Raw genomic sequence first — 17,091 nt, 5'->3', positions numbered from 1 at the left:
AGGGGAGCCAAAAGCAGCCATTGACAATATATACATAAATGGGTGTGGCTGTGTTTTATTTGTGAATGCTGAAATTGGAATTTCTTATTATTTTCACACATCACAAAATAATATCCCTCTTTTGATTTTTCAAAAGTATATATACTATTTTTAGCTCCTGGGAGCCACATAAACAAATGTTGGGCTGGGTTTGGCCCACCGGCCATAGTTGGCTCACCCCTGAGTTAGAGAAATTGCCCATCTCTTTGACTGTCACCAGATCACATCACAATCTTATTTCAAAGATGTTTCTATAGATAAAGCACTATTTGTTAGCCTTTTAGAGAAACAAAAGGTACCCTGGAACCCACTCATCTGCATATTTAAGATACAGTGTAAATATTGAGCTAAAATAAAAGCACTTAACATCCTGAACAGTAATTGCCCCAAGTCTAGTTACCAAAATCTGTTGAGGTTAATATTTGAAGACACATTTCCTACCAGGACAATCTTCAAGGGGGACATTATGCTATAAAGTCATCTCAATGACTCATACTGTTTAGAACACAGGCTGGAACTAGCATAGTCTCCCTGGACATGTGGTCCTCTGTCACCCAACCTGGGTTTGGTACCACCCACTCATGTTAAAGCTGAAACTCCAGTACTTTGGCCACCTCATGCGAAGAGTTGACTCATTGGAAAAGACTCTGATGCTGGGAGGGATTGGGGGCAGGAGGAGAAGGGGATGACAGAGGATGAGATGGCTGGATGGCATCTTTGACTCGATGGACGTGAGTCTGAGTGAACTCCGGGAGTTGGTGATGGACAGGGAGGCCTGGCGTGCTGCGATTCATGGGGTCGCAGAGTCGGACACGACTGAGCAACTGAACTGAACTGAACTCATGTTTGGCCCACACTGATCATGAAGAAATGGTTGGATAAGTGGAAGTCTGATCAAATGATGGCAGAAAAAACAACAACAGCAACAACAAACCCAAATATAAAATGCATTATCTAGTCCCTTCTGTTTTTATTATTTATCAAGCAAAAACAAGGAGTACTTTATATGTATTGATAATAATTTAAGACATTCAGTTTTAAGAACACGTCTGATTCTATGTGGGAAAGCCAAAATAGGAACGGATAATATTAAATTCGCTCATCTTGGAAGGTTACCTAGCATCTTGTAGGGACAATCGCTTTGTGTTCGCAGTCAGAGCAGATGAATTGGTAATTCCCAGTGTATTCGGGGAGATATGTGTGCAGAACCAGCGCAGAGCGCCCCCTGGTGGCTGACGGCAGTCCTTCATGGTGCCCAGCCCAGCTCCCAGGAGTGTTTGGTGGCTTGGAGGGTAAATAGCAGAATGCAGGAGAGGCCACAGGACGTGGAACTTGAGAGCTGGGCTTCTAAGGTGAAACTGCCTGGTTGGATTCTTGCCTCTGACGCCTGGTCTCCTGAGCTTAGACAAATTGCTTAGCTTCTCTGCACCTTTTTGTCTCCTGTGGGAAAGAAAGCTAATGACAATAACAGTGAAATTTTGAGGAATAAATGATGAATCTGGCAAGGCTTTAGGATAGTGCCTGGCCCAGAGTGGACACTCAGTACAAGTAAGCTTTTACTGATATCAGAGAAGAGATGTGAGGAAGTGAGAGGATCGCTGCTCCAGGGCCCAGAAACCAGGCTCTCATGGCCCCTCCACTATTTATTATCCATGATAATAAATAATGACCCCAAATGGCCTAAATAATAAATGACTTCAAATGGTCATTTAACTTCTCTGGTCTCCAATTGCTTCCCTGTAAAATTAGATGATAACGCCTCATATCTGCCCAAGGGCAGAGGGCTGGACCCAGTGACTTTTGGAAGACTCGTCCAATGGCAGTATCTGAAATTAAACAGCCACTCAACATGGTCCAGGAGTAGGTGGCCCTAGCTAATGGGTCAGTGAAGGAACAAAAAAAAAAAAATGAAAGAAAAACAAATACTTGTTAAAGGTGTTTTGCTTCAAGTTATTTAAAACATTAAGCCAAAAAAAAAAAAAAAAAGGATTTTGCATTTTAAACATAAAGTAGCCAAACAGCTGGCAATCCACTCTTCACCGGAAGATCATAAAGGTCCACGTACTTAGTGATGATGCTGGTGAAGCAGTTGCCCCTGCCCCAGCTTCCATCCACTCTTGCCTGGCCATTCATGTAAAATGTTCATGAAATAATATCTTTTGCAAATTAGAATGGCTTGTTTTGATGGCACCAATGGGGTCAAAGCCATGGATTCCTCTACAACCAATTTTGCCTTCTTCAGTCTCACATGCCCCCTCCTCCCACCCCAACTTTGTGTGTCTGCTTTTTTTTTATGACGACACCAATCATTGGATTTAGGGACCACACTAAATCAGTACTATCTCGCCGTGAGACTCTTAACTAATTACATCTGCAAGGACTCTATTTCCAAATAAGGTCACATTCTGAGGTCCTGGGTGGACACGGATTGTAGAGATAACACTCAACACATTACAGGCTCCAAACAGCAAGTAAGCAAGATCACTGAGGATGTTTAAATGTTCCCCATGTGCTTCTCCTCTTTCTTATCCCTAAAAGGCCGCCCTCCCTATGGGCGTCTTCACGTACCTCTAACGACTGCCTTGCCCACGGGATAAAATGCAGCCCCCTCACTGGCACTACTGTTGAACCAAGGGTACAAATGCCCACCCTCCCTACAGATCCTGTTGGGGATCTGTTGGGGATCCTGTTGGGGAAACCTCAAAAGACTTATAGATCTTGCTGGAGACAAGAATGTTGTTCATCATGAGGTGACTGAAAGAGGCTCTCTCTTAAAGGACCTCCGAGTTCTCACTCACCTGAGAGCACGTCTTGCCTTCCAGGTACCCCAGACTGGCTGCGAAACATCGGGAATCCAACACGGCAGGCATCGACATCTTCGCCAAGTTCTCCGCCTACATCAAAAACACGAAGCAGCAGAGCAACGCTGGTGAGTGGCCCCCTGCCACCCAGCCCCCCACCCCTGGTGCTGTCCCGTGCCCAGGGCATCTTCAGATACTCACCAGAGTAGCACCTGGAGCCAGTGCTTTTATTTGTTCCTCCTGAGGCCCCTTGATGCAGGGGAGAGGGTGATGTTGCTTTCTGGCCAGCGCAGGAAAAGAGGCCGGTGGTCCTCGTTGTGGAATCAGAAGAGGGACGCTGTTTGCGTTCCGAGCCTGCCTTAGTGCACATCATGATACACTGCACGCAGGGTCCTGCCTTGGCCATGCGTGGCTCAGTCGCTAAGTTGTGTCTGACTCTTTGTGACCCTCTGTCCAGGCTGCTCTGTCCATGAGATTTCCCAGGCAAGAATACTGGAGTGGGTTGCCATTTCCTCCTCCAAGATATCTTCCTGGCCCAGGGATCAAACTGGCATCTCTTGCATATCCTGCATTGGTAGGCAGATTCTTTACCTCGGCACTACCTAGGAAGCCTGCTGTCCGTTTATTCCCGGTTCATAACCCTGCTCTATTCACAGGAAGTCCTGGTTGGAAGAACACATTGCAGCTGCCTTCTGGTCCCTGAAAGACTTCTCAGGGGGTTGACCAGAGGCCATGGTGGGACAGGGCTATCACCACTAATGTGCACACTCAAGGCAGAGCCTGACCCTCTGCACCCTCCGCACCAGCCCCCCCAACCCCGCCCCACCACCACCACTACGGCCAGTGCAGAGAATGATAGGAGCCTGTTCTCAAAGCCTGGCTCATCTTCCTGCTGCTTAGTCACTCAATTGTGTCCGACTCTTTGCGATCCCATGGACTGTAGCCCATCAGGCACCTCTGTCCATGGGGATTCTCCAGGCAAGAAGACTGGAGTGGGTTACCCTTCCCTCCTCCAGGGGATCTCCCCAACCCAGGGGTCGAACCCAGGTCTCCTGCATCGCAGGCGGATTGTGTACCATCCGAGCCACCAGCCACCAGGGAAGGGCTCATCCCCCACTCGTCCCTTAACTTCAGGCACTGGCCACAGAGCTCAGGCTTGGTGGCCTCCAGTGCCTTCTCAGAGGGTTTGGAGCCCCTCGTTTAAGTTGATAGGATTTACTTATTTATTTTTGTCTGCACTGGATCTTCGTTGCTTTTAGAGACAGAGATTTATTTATGGTTGCGTCAGGCCTTGCTGTGGCATGCGGGATCTTCGTTGCAGGGCACAGGCTTCTCTCTAGTTGTGGCATGTGGGTTCAGTATTTGCAACTCTCCGGTGTAGTTGCCCCGAGGCATGTGGGATCTTAGTTCCCCAACCAGGCTTCGGACCCTTGTCCACTGCACTGGAAGGCACATTCTTAACCACTGGACTGCCAGGGAAGTCGCATAAGTTGATAGCATTTTTATTCCCTCATTTGACCTGGTCCTTTAGCATGAGTTAAAGTGATTTGAATAGCACTGTCCCATTGAGAACGTGTGACCCTTGAAGAACTGTGTTAGTCGCTGGGAGGAGAAGGAAGAAGGATGAGGAAGTTTGCTGGCCCCCCTGAATAGAAGGATGGAGCCTAGCCCTGAGCCAGGCAGGGCAAGGGTGTCACGAAAACTTTGTGAATGGATGAGTGACTGAATAGTGATTGGTTGAACAGCACTCCCGGCATCTTCATGAATGAGTTAGAAATTGACTATATAACAGGTGATCATACAATGGATCCCGAAACCAGGTGGCCCATTGTCTTGGACCACCTTGGAGCTAACTGCTCCAGGAGCCCCGAGGAGAAAGGCACCTCTTTGGACCAAGGTGACAGGAAAGACAGCCATGCACGAGATGAAAGAGAAGAACTTTTGGCAGGAACTGTTGGTGCAGTGGGAAAGTAAGGGGTTCAGTGACAGCTCCTGCAGCCCTGGGGGTGCCAGGCACAAAACTAGGTTCTAGAAAAAGAAGCTAACCCAGTCTTCGAGGCCTGACTCGTGCAGAAGAAAAGGCTTACGTTCATAAAGATAACAAGACAAAAGGTGGGTGATGACTTCATCAAAGGGAGTTTGAAGGGCTGATTAGCTGGCCTGTGAACAGAGAAAAGAGTATCTCCCAAGGGATTCAGAGCAGCAAGGATTCACCTCTGGGTCGTCTGAGAAAGTTTCCTAAGGGATTTCAACCGGGTCATAAAGATTCAGGGGGATTCATTTGACTGGGAACACAGGGTGGAGGATGTGGGGAGGGTGAGAAGACTCCAGTGACAGAGACCCTCTGGAATCCAGAGACCACCAACTCCAGAGAAGCATCAGGAGTTGGCAGTGGCAGCCGGGGTGGAAGGGGAGGTGGGGAGGGCGTTGGATTTTACCCTGTGGGCAAGGTAGTCATTAGAGGTACATGAAGAGGTACCATAGGGAGGCCGGCCTTTTAGGGACGAGAAAAAGGAGAAACGTGGGAAATAATTTAAATATACTCAGTGCTCTTGCTTTGTTGCTATTTGGAGCCTTTAATGTGTTGAGTGTGGTCCCCACAGTCCATGTCCACCCGGGACCTCAGAGGGTGACCTTATTTGGAAATAGAGTCTTTGCAGATGTAAGTAGTTAAGAGTCTCAAGGTGAGAGAGTACTGATTTAGTGTGGTCCCTAAATCCAGTGATGGGGTCCTTCCTTGTATGAAGAAAAGAGGACACAGAGATGGGCGGCGGGCAGGGAGGGAGCGGGGAACGTGTGAAGACAGACAGGGAGTACAGAGCCTCTTTCTGCATCTGTTAAAACACAGATAGTGATGCTTTCAATTTCACCATCTGCCAAACAGGGTCATGAAGAGCATATCCAGGGTTTGTCATGCAGAGTCCTGTTATTTATAATTAGATGCTTGTAAATCCTTTAGCACACTGCCTGACTCATTGTAAATGCTCTTTAAATGTTAACTTTGATTATTCCTAGAGCAAAAATGAGATAAACATGAATACTGGCATCAGAAACTGCTGCTTAAGCTCTTACTTCATGAGCCCTAATGAGCACTTTCAAATCTCCCAAATAAGTCTCTCTTTGACTTATTTAATTCTGTTTCCCATTTCCTGGGTGCATTTCCTTCCTCTCCAAGGTAGACAGTTGCTCTCTTGGTCCGCAGATGTGCAACCTGCAGATGTGAAGGGACTTGAGTGACTGTGGATTTCTGGTACCCGAGGGAGTCCATGAGTGAGGAGAGGAGCACTTTAGGGACAGCACCCAAGGATCACCCACATAAGTGTGATCAGAGGGACTGGAGGAAGGAGCCAGGGAGGACGATTAAGAAGGAATAGCAAGTGAGGAAAGGGGCCCAGCGGTGGGGGGATCATGAAGATGAGGAAGAAAAACATTACGAAAAAGTTTGATCTGTGATATGAAATACCACACAGCTCATGCTAGACTTTGCTTCTTGTGTTCAGTTTTCTGGACGCGTCCTCAGGCACCCTTCTCTGACTGTTTCTCTCATCTGCATCAGCCGGTTATTCAGACCCTACTCAAAAGACTGGCCAGGCAGACCAGGAGCACAGGCCCTTCTCCCTTGGAAAGTGGAGGTGCAGCAGGAGATTGAGAACCCACGTGGCCCAAGGAAGGGCATCTTTGAAACAGGAGAGAGTGGCCCTGCATTTAGATTTGGTTGCAGGAGTCCCTACTCTGGGCCCTACACATTTGTCTTTCAACCTTGCAAGGAAAAGTTATGTGATTTGTTCAGCCTTGCAAGTTTATGGAGTGCTGCAGCAGAAGGATGGTGGGGAAGGGCGGGGAAGGCACGAGCTTCGTCCGTCTCAGCTTTGGCAAGCCCGGTAACAAGCCTGGCGCTCGCTGCACTCAGCTCCATCCTCACCTTGCATGCTGCCTCCCTCCGCCCGCCCGGCAAAGGCCACTTCCATCCACGCTGCTGATTCTGTGCCTAATGGCCTTGCCTCTCTTCGAGTCCCCCTCCTGGCCCTTCTCTGTTCACCTTCCTCATAGATACAGCCGTGGCACACCGACCTCAGTGACCCGAGACGGGTGGCAACCCTCAGACCGAGCAGCTCCAAGTCCCCTCTCCTGGAGCCCACGTTGGCTCAGTGTTCTGCCCACTGGGATGTCAGTTTGGCTTCTTGGGTGTCTCCCTTCCCTCAAGGGGTTTCTTTGACACCTTGCTTTACCTGCTCACCCCCACTTTTATCTGTTATCTCATAAGAGGACCTGGGCTTCTCTCTTTGAATATCCATCTTGCATTTTGCATTTCTTACCCTCAAACTGCTGTTTGAACATACTCTGCCAAACCCCTTGGCTATCAAGGAACTCATTTTAGCTTTATTTATTGTAATCCAGGCATAAATACTGTATTTTACTTTCTTTTCCCCCAACCTCTCTTTTCCTTTCTGCTTTAGTCCTATCCATCTACTGGTTTATTTCACTTTTCGTACCTACTGCAGGTTCCAGACAATCAACAAAGGGATTGTTTTGCGTTCTTTATTCCTCTTCACTCTAATTAAAGTCCTTTGTTAATTCCTCCAGCCCTATCACGTGTCCCTAGATGTATTAATATCTGTGCCCCTATGATGGTCTCATTTTTGGCTTGCGGTGCATCCTTATGTACTTTTCTCCATTTCCTTCTTGGTTGGAGGGTAAGTGGACATGTACGTACCTGTGGACTGAGGACAAAAATCCAGTTGTCGTTTCTCCTGGCCTGTTCATGTTTGCGTCTTCCTTCCTTTATCCTTGTGCACAAGTCCACATCCACGGCGCTCTCTTCCTCTGCTAAGAGGTCTAAGAGTCCCAAACCTACCTGTTTGTGTCTAATCCAAGCAGATCCTGTGCTTTCCTCCCCACCTTTGCATATTCCTTTTTCACATATCTGACACAGACTGCGGAGCCCACCTCTTTCTCTGCTAAGTGCTGTTTTTCCAACTTGGATGATTTTGGTCTTTCAAGACTCCCTTGGAGTTCCCTCACCTTCTGCCGCCTCAAGTCTGGCTTTCTGTCTTATTTCCGTCTCTGTTTCCATCTATCCTGGGGGCTTTCTTTCTATTTTAAAATGTATACTCCACTCAAACCAGACAGGCTTTATAGCCACTCACAGGGGGACGAAAAACACTGCAAAGCAGCATATTCTAGAAGGAGGTGAGAAAGAAAAACAAGGCTGGAGGAAGAGGGGGCCATGAAACAAGCCCAGGGCAAGAGAGACAGGAAAATCAACTCCTAGAGCCCTGTGCTGGAAGCGATGACAGACCACAGCCCCTGGGCGAGATGAAGGCAAACCTGCCCCCAGGAGAGTGACAAGTGTTCCTGACGTGGGGCTGGAGCTGCAGTCACAGAAAAGCTGTTACTGTCCTTCTCTTCGTCCATCCGTCTCTGTGACTCCCCTTCACGCTGTCCTGGAGTCCAGGCCGGGTGGCGTCGTGGCAGTGTGACTTCTCTGTCTTCACCCCCCGCTTTGGCTGCACCCCTCTCACCAGTCTCCTCTTCACCCGCCCTTGCTACACCTGATGTCCATCTTCTTTTTCTTCATCATCTTCTCTAGAAGACCCGGGAGAGCTCCCTGGAGCCTCTGGCCTGTGCCACCAACTTTCTTGCTTCTCTCCATTACTTCCAAGACTTGGAGTGTCCTGTTGATGCCTGTCACTCTCTCTCTTTTTAGTCTCCTTCCCAGATGGATTCTCTCTCTCTCTTTTTCCCCCTTGGCCACACTGTGGGGCACGTGGAATCTTAGTGCCTCAACCAGGTATTGAACCCCTGCATTGGAGGGGCAGAGTCTTAACCCTTGGACCACCCAGGAAGTCCCAAGGGCAGAATTTTAAATCACTCTGTGTCTCCATTTGTGCAGTTTCCATGCAACCCAATCAAGCATGGCCTAGACCAACCTTCATAAATGTCATCAGTGGGGCTAAATGAAATAGGCATTTAATTAATTCACTCATAATTTAATAGTTTATTGTTTAGTAGAGTTGATTTACAATGTTGTATTAGTTTCAGGTATACAGCAAAGTGATTCAGACATAGATATAGATATATATAATATATATACATAAAGAATATATGTATAGATTCTTTTTCAGATCCTTTTTCGTTATAGGTTATTCTTTTTCATATTCTTTTCCGTCATAAGGTTATTATCAAGATACTGACTATAGTTCTCTGTGCTATACAGTAGGTCTTGCTGTTTTATATATTTTATATATAGCAAATCTGTTAATCCTGAACTCCCAATTTATCCCTCGCCCCTCGTTTTTTAAATTGAGGTGTAATTGGGGCTTCCCTGGTGGCTCAAACAGTAAAGAATGTGCCTACAATGCAGAAGATCCAGGTTTGATCTCTGGGTCTGGAAGATCCTCTGGAGGAGGGCATGGTAACCCATGCCAGTGTTCTTGCCTGGAGAATTCCATGGATAGAGGAGCCTGGCAAACTACAGTCCATGGGGTCACAAAGAGTCAGACACGACTGAGCGACTAACACTGTCTTTGACACAGAACCTCGTATTAGTTTCAGGTGGACAACATGGTTTTGTGGAACACAATATTTGTATTCGTTGCAAAATGATCATCACAATAAGCCTAGTTAACACCACCATTATACATTACGAAGCAGATTTTTTTCTTGTGATGAGAACCTTTAAGATTTACTCTGTTAGCAACTTTCAAACATGCAGTACAGCATTATTAAGTACAGTTGCCATGCTGTTGGAGAAGGCGATGGCACCTCACTCCAGTACTCTTGCCTGGAGAATCCTATGGATGGAGGAGCCTGGTGGGCTGCAGTCCATGGGGTCGCTAAGGGTCGGACACGACCGGGCGACTTCCCTTTCACTTTTCACTTTCATGCATTGGAGAAGGAAATGGCAACCCACTCCAGTGTTCTTGCCTGGAGAATCCCAGGGACAGAGGAGCCTGGTGGGCTGCCGTCTATGGGGTCGCCAGAGTCGGACACGACTGAAGCGACTTAGCAGCAGCAGCGGCAGCCATGCTGTGCATTATATGCCCAGGGCTTATTTACTTTAAACCAGAAGTTTATAACTTTTGACCTCCTCTGCCCATTTTGCTTGCTCCCTACCCCTGGCCTTGGGCAGCTGCCAATCTATTTTCTGTTATTTATGAGCTCTTCTTTTTTGGGTTTGGTTTTGTGTTTAGATCCCACAGTAAGTGAGATCATACACTGCTTGTCTGTCTCTGGCATTTCACTCAGCATAATGCCCTCCAGGTCCATCCATGTTGTTGCAAATGGCAAGATTTCCTTCTTTTTGCCACTGAATAATATTCCAGAGTGAGTGTGTCTATACAAACATATGTCACATTTTCTTTATCCATTCATCCATTGATGGACACCTCGGTTGCGTCCAAAGTGAAAATGAAAGTCACTCAGTCATGTCTGACTCTTTGTGACCCCATGGACAGTCCATGGAATTCTCCAGGCCAGAATACTGGAGTGGGTAGCCTTTCCCTTCACCAGGGGATCTTCCCAACCCCCGGATCAAACCCAGGTCTCCTGCATTGCAGGCAGATCCTTTACCAACTGAGTCACAAGAGAAGCCTAAGAATACTGGAATGGGTAGCCTATCCCTTCTCCAGCAGATCTTCCCAACCCAGGAATCGAACTGGGGTCTCCTGCATTGCAGGCAGATCCTTTACCAACTGAGCTATCAGGGAAGCCCATGGACATAGTCTGTGTCTTGGCTATTATGGATCATGCTGCAATATACAGGAGGATGAAGATATCTTTTTGAGTTAGTATTTTTGTTTTCTTTGGCTAAATACTCAGGAGTGGAATTGCTGGATCATGCTTATCCCTTTTTTATGAAGACTGATGGGCCTCTTTGCTGAGTTTACAAAGATGTACTCCTTCCTAACTATGGAAGACAGTGGGATAGTGTAACATACACTTGTTAAAATATTTGTCCTGATAAGATAATTCTAACTTCCTAAGTAGAGTCCTAAGATCCCTCTCTTGGGTACCGATGATGTGCTGGCCCCAGGGCTGTGTGTTTAGAGTCCCAGCCTTGGACTGAGTCATCTCTCTAGCTTTTGCCCTTCATTAGTTGTAAGTATAATAGCTGTATTTTCCAATAAGAAACAAAAAAATGCCTTCACGCTTTCACTTAAACTCTTGTTAAGATTTTGATGGTAAGACACAGTCTGATTTCAAAAATGTGAAGTGTGAAAAAAGTGTGTATCTTAGTCTTGATGAAATATGGAAGGTGGTTCCCATAGTTCTTTTAAAATCTAACATTCTGTTACTTCCTAGAGGCTGTGCGTGAGAAATGTCAAACCCTCCTTTCTGCTTGACCTTGGGCTACCCTATTGGAAAGAAGTGAATTGAGGTCAATATTGCTTCCAGATCCCTCTGGGATGGCTGTCCTAACCCCATATCCAATAAAGGGTCAGTTCTGCCCTCTGTCTTTCCTGCCTGGAAACAAGTAGTGCTTATCTCTTAGCTTGAGGGCTTCCCTGGTGGCTCAGACAGTAAAGAATCTACTTGCAATGCAGAAGACCTAAGTTCGACCCCTGGGTCGGGAAGATCCCCTGGAGAAGGAAATGCAATCCACTCCAGTATTCTTGCCTGGAGAATCCCATGGACAGAGGAGCCTGGTGGGCTTTGCAGACCATGGGGTCTGCAAAGAGTCAGACACGACTGAGCAACTAACGCTCTCTTTCTTAGCTCCAAGGGTTGGCAAACTTTTAGACCTTTTGGGCTATCTAGGATGTGTTCTTGCCTGGAGAATCCCAGGGACAGGGGAGCCTCATGGGCTGCTGTCTATGGGGTCACACAGAGTCAGACATGACTGAAGTGACTTAGCAGCAGCAGCAGCAGCAGCAGGATGTCACTGCTGCTCAGCTCCCCTGCTGGAACACTACAGCAGCCACAGACAATATGGAAACACATGGGCATGGCTGTGTTCCAATACACTTCATTTATGGACACTGAAATTTGAATTTCACGTCATTTTCAGGGTCACAAAGTATTATTCTATTTTGACTTTTTTCCCTAACCATCCAAAAACATAAAACTCATTCCTAGCTTGAGGGCAGTGCAGAAATAGGCAATGGGCTGGATCTCGATTTGGTCCTTGGACTATAATTTTTTAGTCCAAAAAGTTTGGACTAAAATTATAATTTTATAACAGTCCAAGCTCTGTTTTAGGTAGTCTCAGGCTACAATAGCAAGTTCTCTTAATTTCTATACCTCTCAGCTGCCTTGTCTCTAATATGGAGATTATAACAGTGTCTTATCCTGCACTGTCGTGTTGATTAAATGAATGAATGAATTGAAGCACTTCAGACAACACTGTTAAGTCGCTTCAGTTGTGTCTAACTCTTTGCGACCCTATGGACCATAGCGCACCTGGCTCCTCTGTCCATCAGCTCCTTTGTTCACTGGAGTAGGTTATCATGCCCTCCTCCAGGGAATCTTCCCTACCCAGGGATCAAACCCTCCTTTGTTAAGTCTCCTGCATTGGCAGGTGTGTTCTTTACCACCAGTGCCACCTGGGAAGCCCCTTCAGACAGTAGGCACCAATATGCCATGGCTGTTACTGCTTCTGCTATTCATTTCAAGAGTTCACCCCAGATTCAGGAGTACCTTCCCTCTGGACTGGGCAGCCCAGCTTTCTGGGTAATGCAGAAGTGTGTGCTGCCCTCTTCTGGCAGGTGGAGGAATCCGCCCTAGAGACGGATAATCATGCTTCAATATAGGGAGACCGGTGGACTTTGAAGCATCTTCTCTGTGTTCTGGGACTCGGTTAAGCCTCGGCTTTAGCTGGGGGTTCCAGAAGAGGCTCGGTTTCATTCGGGGGCTCGAAGCCACCTTGGTTTATCTGTGCCCCGCACCCAGAGTTGGGCAAGTGCCCCAGACCCCACAGATCCTCCAGAGGTCGCTGGCTGCCTGCTGATAAGCTCTTCGCCATCCACTGCTTCTTTCTCCCTTGCTCTCCCCCTCCCATCACCTCTAGTCTTTGCTTTTATGAACTTCCTTGACCTAAAATAGGAAAGTGTTTGCAAGGAGTCAGAGCGGCCTGGGAGGGCTGTTAGCCCAGAACTAACAAGCCCGTTACTATCAAAGCCCCCGTGCTGTCTCCCGCAGCCTCGTGAAAGCCAACTTCTGTCGGGGGTGGGGGTGGAGGGGGTGGCAGGAGGCGGGGTGGAGCGTTTTTCCAGATTCCCCAGGATGTGGTGAGCCGCGTTCAGAAGCCAGTGTGTGCATTTATTATTCCCAACCAGCCATTTCCCGCGCGGGCCCTTCTTTCCTGCGCCTCTTCCTCCCGCCCTCGGCCCCAGGTCACGGAGGCCCAGGCTGGAGGCCAGGCCTTCCCAAGGGAATGGGTACGACCTCCCGCATTCAGCCTCCCGCTCGGAGGTGAAAGCGAAGGCAATATGTCAGCAGTATTGGGAGTAGGAAAGTGCGTCGTAATCAGCCTGCTGCAAGACAGAGATCTTGAGGTGGCCGAGGGCTCCCAGATCTATTCTACAGGGGACCCTGAGCTGTTCTTTTGGAGGAAGATAGCTGGGTCCAACTCAAGACAGACGGTTACTGGGAAGAAGGCCTGAGCCCAGGCTGTTATCACAGGGCAGCTCTGGGGTGGTCCCCGGACCACCGCAGGGCTGAGGATAAGGAAGGGGCTGTCTCCACACTTCCTCACAAAGCAGTCTCTGCTGTCTCATTTCAAAAACCGCCTCTGGTCATAAAGGAACCCTTCAGGCTGCCTTCCCTGGCCACCCTTGAATGCACAGGGCCAACTAGGGGTCTTTTGTTTGTTTGTTTGTTGGGTTAACGTTTTGCTTTGATTAACATTCTTACAAGGAAAAACAACCTAGGCTCTGTGGGACTCACCTCCGAGGTGTGGAGGCTCTGAAGAGGTGCTTAGCTGTCTTCTTACCCTTGGGGGGCAGGTGGGGCGGGTCCTAGAAGCTAAGAGCTGGAGGGCGGGGAGAGGGCGAGGAGCTCCTGTGGACTCTTGCCCAGAGCATCCCTTCCAGAGACGGTCTCGGACTTGGCTCATGATCAAGGCCGATGTGGCCACGTCTAATTTCAGAGGTGCTGCACCCCAAACAAATGGGGAAGGCGGTTGGGGCGTCGGGCTGTTGAAGCGGGCAGGCCCGGGGAGGGAGGAGGGAGAAGGGGGCGGGAGGGGAGGGTCCTGCGTGGGTGGGCGCATTCATTAGTGGAGGGAGCGTGTTAGCTGTGTGGGCTCCCGGCAGCAGAGCCGAGACCACCAACACCATTCCATGTGCTGGAATTTCCCGCCGTCTGACCAGAACGAGCTCGCCTGGCCTGGCCTGGCCTCGGATCAAGGCCTGGGGAATAAAGGAACATTAAACGACTAATTCGAACATGAGTTCAGTGCTCTTTCACCTTTGGCTACCGTTACTTTATCCTGTGCGCTGGATACCGCCTGTGCAGTCTGCACGTGGGAACTCAAGCTGTCGCTCTGTCTCTCCCCTTCCATGTATACACATGCACACGCGCGCGCACGCGCACACCCAGCTTGTGTGTGCGCTTATATCTCTATGCACCAGTAGAAGCCATTACAGGAAGTCCCCTACGTAGGAACCTTTAATTTAACAAACTTTCAAAGATGTGAATCTGTGTTTGCACGTCCAGTCACATAAGTTAGTTCATGTGTTGGGGTACCTGGTCACGTGCATGCATCCCCTACAGTGGCTGTGCTTCTGTGTACTTTGCTGTACAGTACTGTATAGACTACAGTATCTTTATTTCAAGCCCAGAATGTCAGGAAGCAAGCATAAAAGCAGTGGTATGCAGCCAGTTGTGTTAGCTGAGTACCTAGGCAAATTGGACTTACGAAGCACTCTCCGGAGAGATGGGAATACCAGACCACCTTACCTGCTTCCTGAGAAATCTGTATGCAGGTCAAGAAGCAACAGTTAGAACCAGACATGGAACAACGGACTGGTTCCAAATTGGGAAAGGAGTATGTCAAGGCTGTGTATTGTCACCCTGTTTATGTAACTTATATGCAAAGTACATTATGTGAGATGCCGGGCTGGATGAAGCACAAGCTGGAATCAAGATTGCCAGGAGAAATATCAATAACCTCAGATATGCAGATGACACCACCCTTATGCCAGAAATCGAAGAGGAACTGAAGAGCCTCTTGATAAAAGTGAAAGAGGAGAGTGGAGTGAAAAAGCTGGCTTAAAACTCAACATTCAAAAAACTAAGATCATGGCATCTGGTCCCATCACTTCATGGCAAATAGATGGCGAAACGATGGAAACAGTGAGAGACTTTATTTTCTTGGGCTCCAAAATCATTGCAGATGGTGACTGCAGCCTGAAATTAAAAGATGTTTGCTCCTTGGAAGAAAAGCTATGACCAACCTAAAGAGCATATTAAACAGCAGAGACATTACTTTGCTGACAAAGGTCCATCTAGTCAAAGCTATGGTTTTCCCAGTAGTCATGTATGGATGTAAGAGTTGGACCATAAAGAAAGCTGAGCACTGAAGAATTGGTGCTTTTGAGCTGTGCGTTTGGAGAAGAGTCTTGAGAGTCCCTTGGATTGCAAGGTGGTCAAACCAGTCAGTCCTAAAGGAAATCAGCTCTGAATATTCATTGGAAGGACTGATGCTGAAGCTGAAGCTCCAATACTTTGGCCACCTGATGTAAAGAACCGACTCATTGGAAATGATCCTGATGCTGGGAAAGACTGAAGACAGGAGGAGGAGGGGATGACAGAGGATGAGATGGTTGGATTGCATCACTGACTTGATGGACATGAGTTTGAGCAAGCTCCAGGAGTTGGTCATGGACAGGGAAGCCTGGCGTGCTGCAGTCCATGGGGTCACAAAGAGTCAGACATGACTGAGTGACTGAACTGACTGGCTGACTCCGAATGGAACTCTTTTGTATGTAGGGGACTTACTGTACATAGCACCTTAAATACACAGGGTCACAGATCAATTAACCTGAAAAAGAATGTGCTTGCATGTAAAGTTGTATTAGCCACAAGACATGATGGGGGTCTCCCAGCGTACCGGTCGGGGGCGTTGTATAGGTTTATATGGTGACTTCACTCGTTGTCCCCTCTCTGTGGTTGGAACATGGCTTTGAGAGAAAAGTCCCCGTCTTCTCTGTTGACTCTTGGTGGGGAATCGCCCTGGGGAGGTGAACCTGTGGAATGGCCCTGGGGAGATGAGCCTGTAGAATGGGTTCCCCATTTGTGGTAGAGCTGGGGCTGAAAATGACAAGATGTAAAATCCAGGTGGTGGGCCAGACCTTCTAACCAAAACTTCAAACACCCCAACTATGAACCCTGCTTGTCAAATCTGTCTCAGTCTTAACCAGGCAGGATTCTGGGCATCATTCTATCCATTTCACGCAAAGAAAGCTGAAGGGTGGATAAACTGTTCAGAAGACATGATGGAGCCAGGGACAGAGGCAGGGCCAGGCATTCTCAGCTTTAAATTCTTTTGCTATAAATGAGTGATACTAAAACTTAAGAATTGAAGCCAGAGGTGAAATTCAGTGTGGTATTTATCAGTAGTTAGATAGGATAATTTATTAAAACAAAACAATGTTTCCACATAGAAATTTGACTTTAAAACCTTTAGCTTTCTTGAAAACTCTGCTCTTGAACTGCCTTTCCGAAAGGTTTCCCAGCCCAACTCCAGCCTATTGGTGAATTTAGCCTGAGATGCCTCATCAGCTAAATAGATGCATATGTTTAAGACTTAAGAGATAAATAGCACTTCATTTTGTTTGCCTCATTACCTGGACCATCTTCCGAGCTGAATGGACATCTGAATCCCCTAGGGGTCTTGTGACAATGCAGATATTGATGCAGCAGGTCTAGGGTGGGGCCTGAGAACTCCCAGGTGGTCCTGATGTCCAGGAGGGAGCTTTGAGAAGTAGGGTGTAGGCAGCAGTCTCCATGGAGATGGGCTGCCTGTATCTCATTCATCATCATTATCTCCAGAGCCCAGCTCAGCCTCTAGTCCAGAGCAGGTGCTCAATAAACACTTGCTGAATGAATCAATAAACTGTACCTTAAGCACCCTGAGATGCTCTGACCCTGCCTGCTTGTTTACTGAGAGAGGATGAAAGGGCTGACCCTGCCTTATGTGTCAGGAGCATCTCCTCCAGGCTGCTTCCTGCCCCAGCCCATCCAACACTCACCTTTAAAGCCTGTCCCATTCTCCTGATCACCCTGACACTTCCCAGTTTCCATTTAA

The 17,091-nt window shown here is 47.9% G+C and overlaps 1 protein-coding gene across 3 annotated transcripts in view; it reads left to right on the top strand.

The window, feature by feature from the left end:
• CLIC5 (CLIC family member 5) overlaps window positions 1-17,091 on the top strand; it is a 169,407-nt gene that overhangs the window by 127,530 nt on the left and 24,786 nt on the right. For all 3 annotated transcript variants that reach the window (XM_086370715.1, XM_086370717.1, XM_086370716.1), the window contains exon 4: window positions 2,862-2,968. In XM_086370715.1, coding sequence (XP_086226841.1) covers window positions 2,862-2,968 — 107 coding nt within the window. The remainder of the gene's footprint in view (window positions 1-2,861; window positions 2,969-17,091) is intronic.

The sequence above is a fragment of the Bos grunniens genome, chromosome 23 (genome assembly GCF_055505025.1).
Source record: "Bos grunniens cultivar Pamir isolate PY7600 chromosome 23, Bosgru_T2T1.0, whole genome shotgun sequence".
NCBI lineage: Eukaryota > Metazoa > Chordata > Mammalia > Artiodactyla > Bovidae > Bos > Bos grunniens.
Note: the sequence above shows the minus strand (reverse complement) of the source record. Positions and strands in the feature narration are given on the sequence as shown.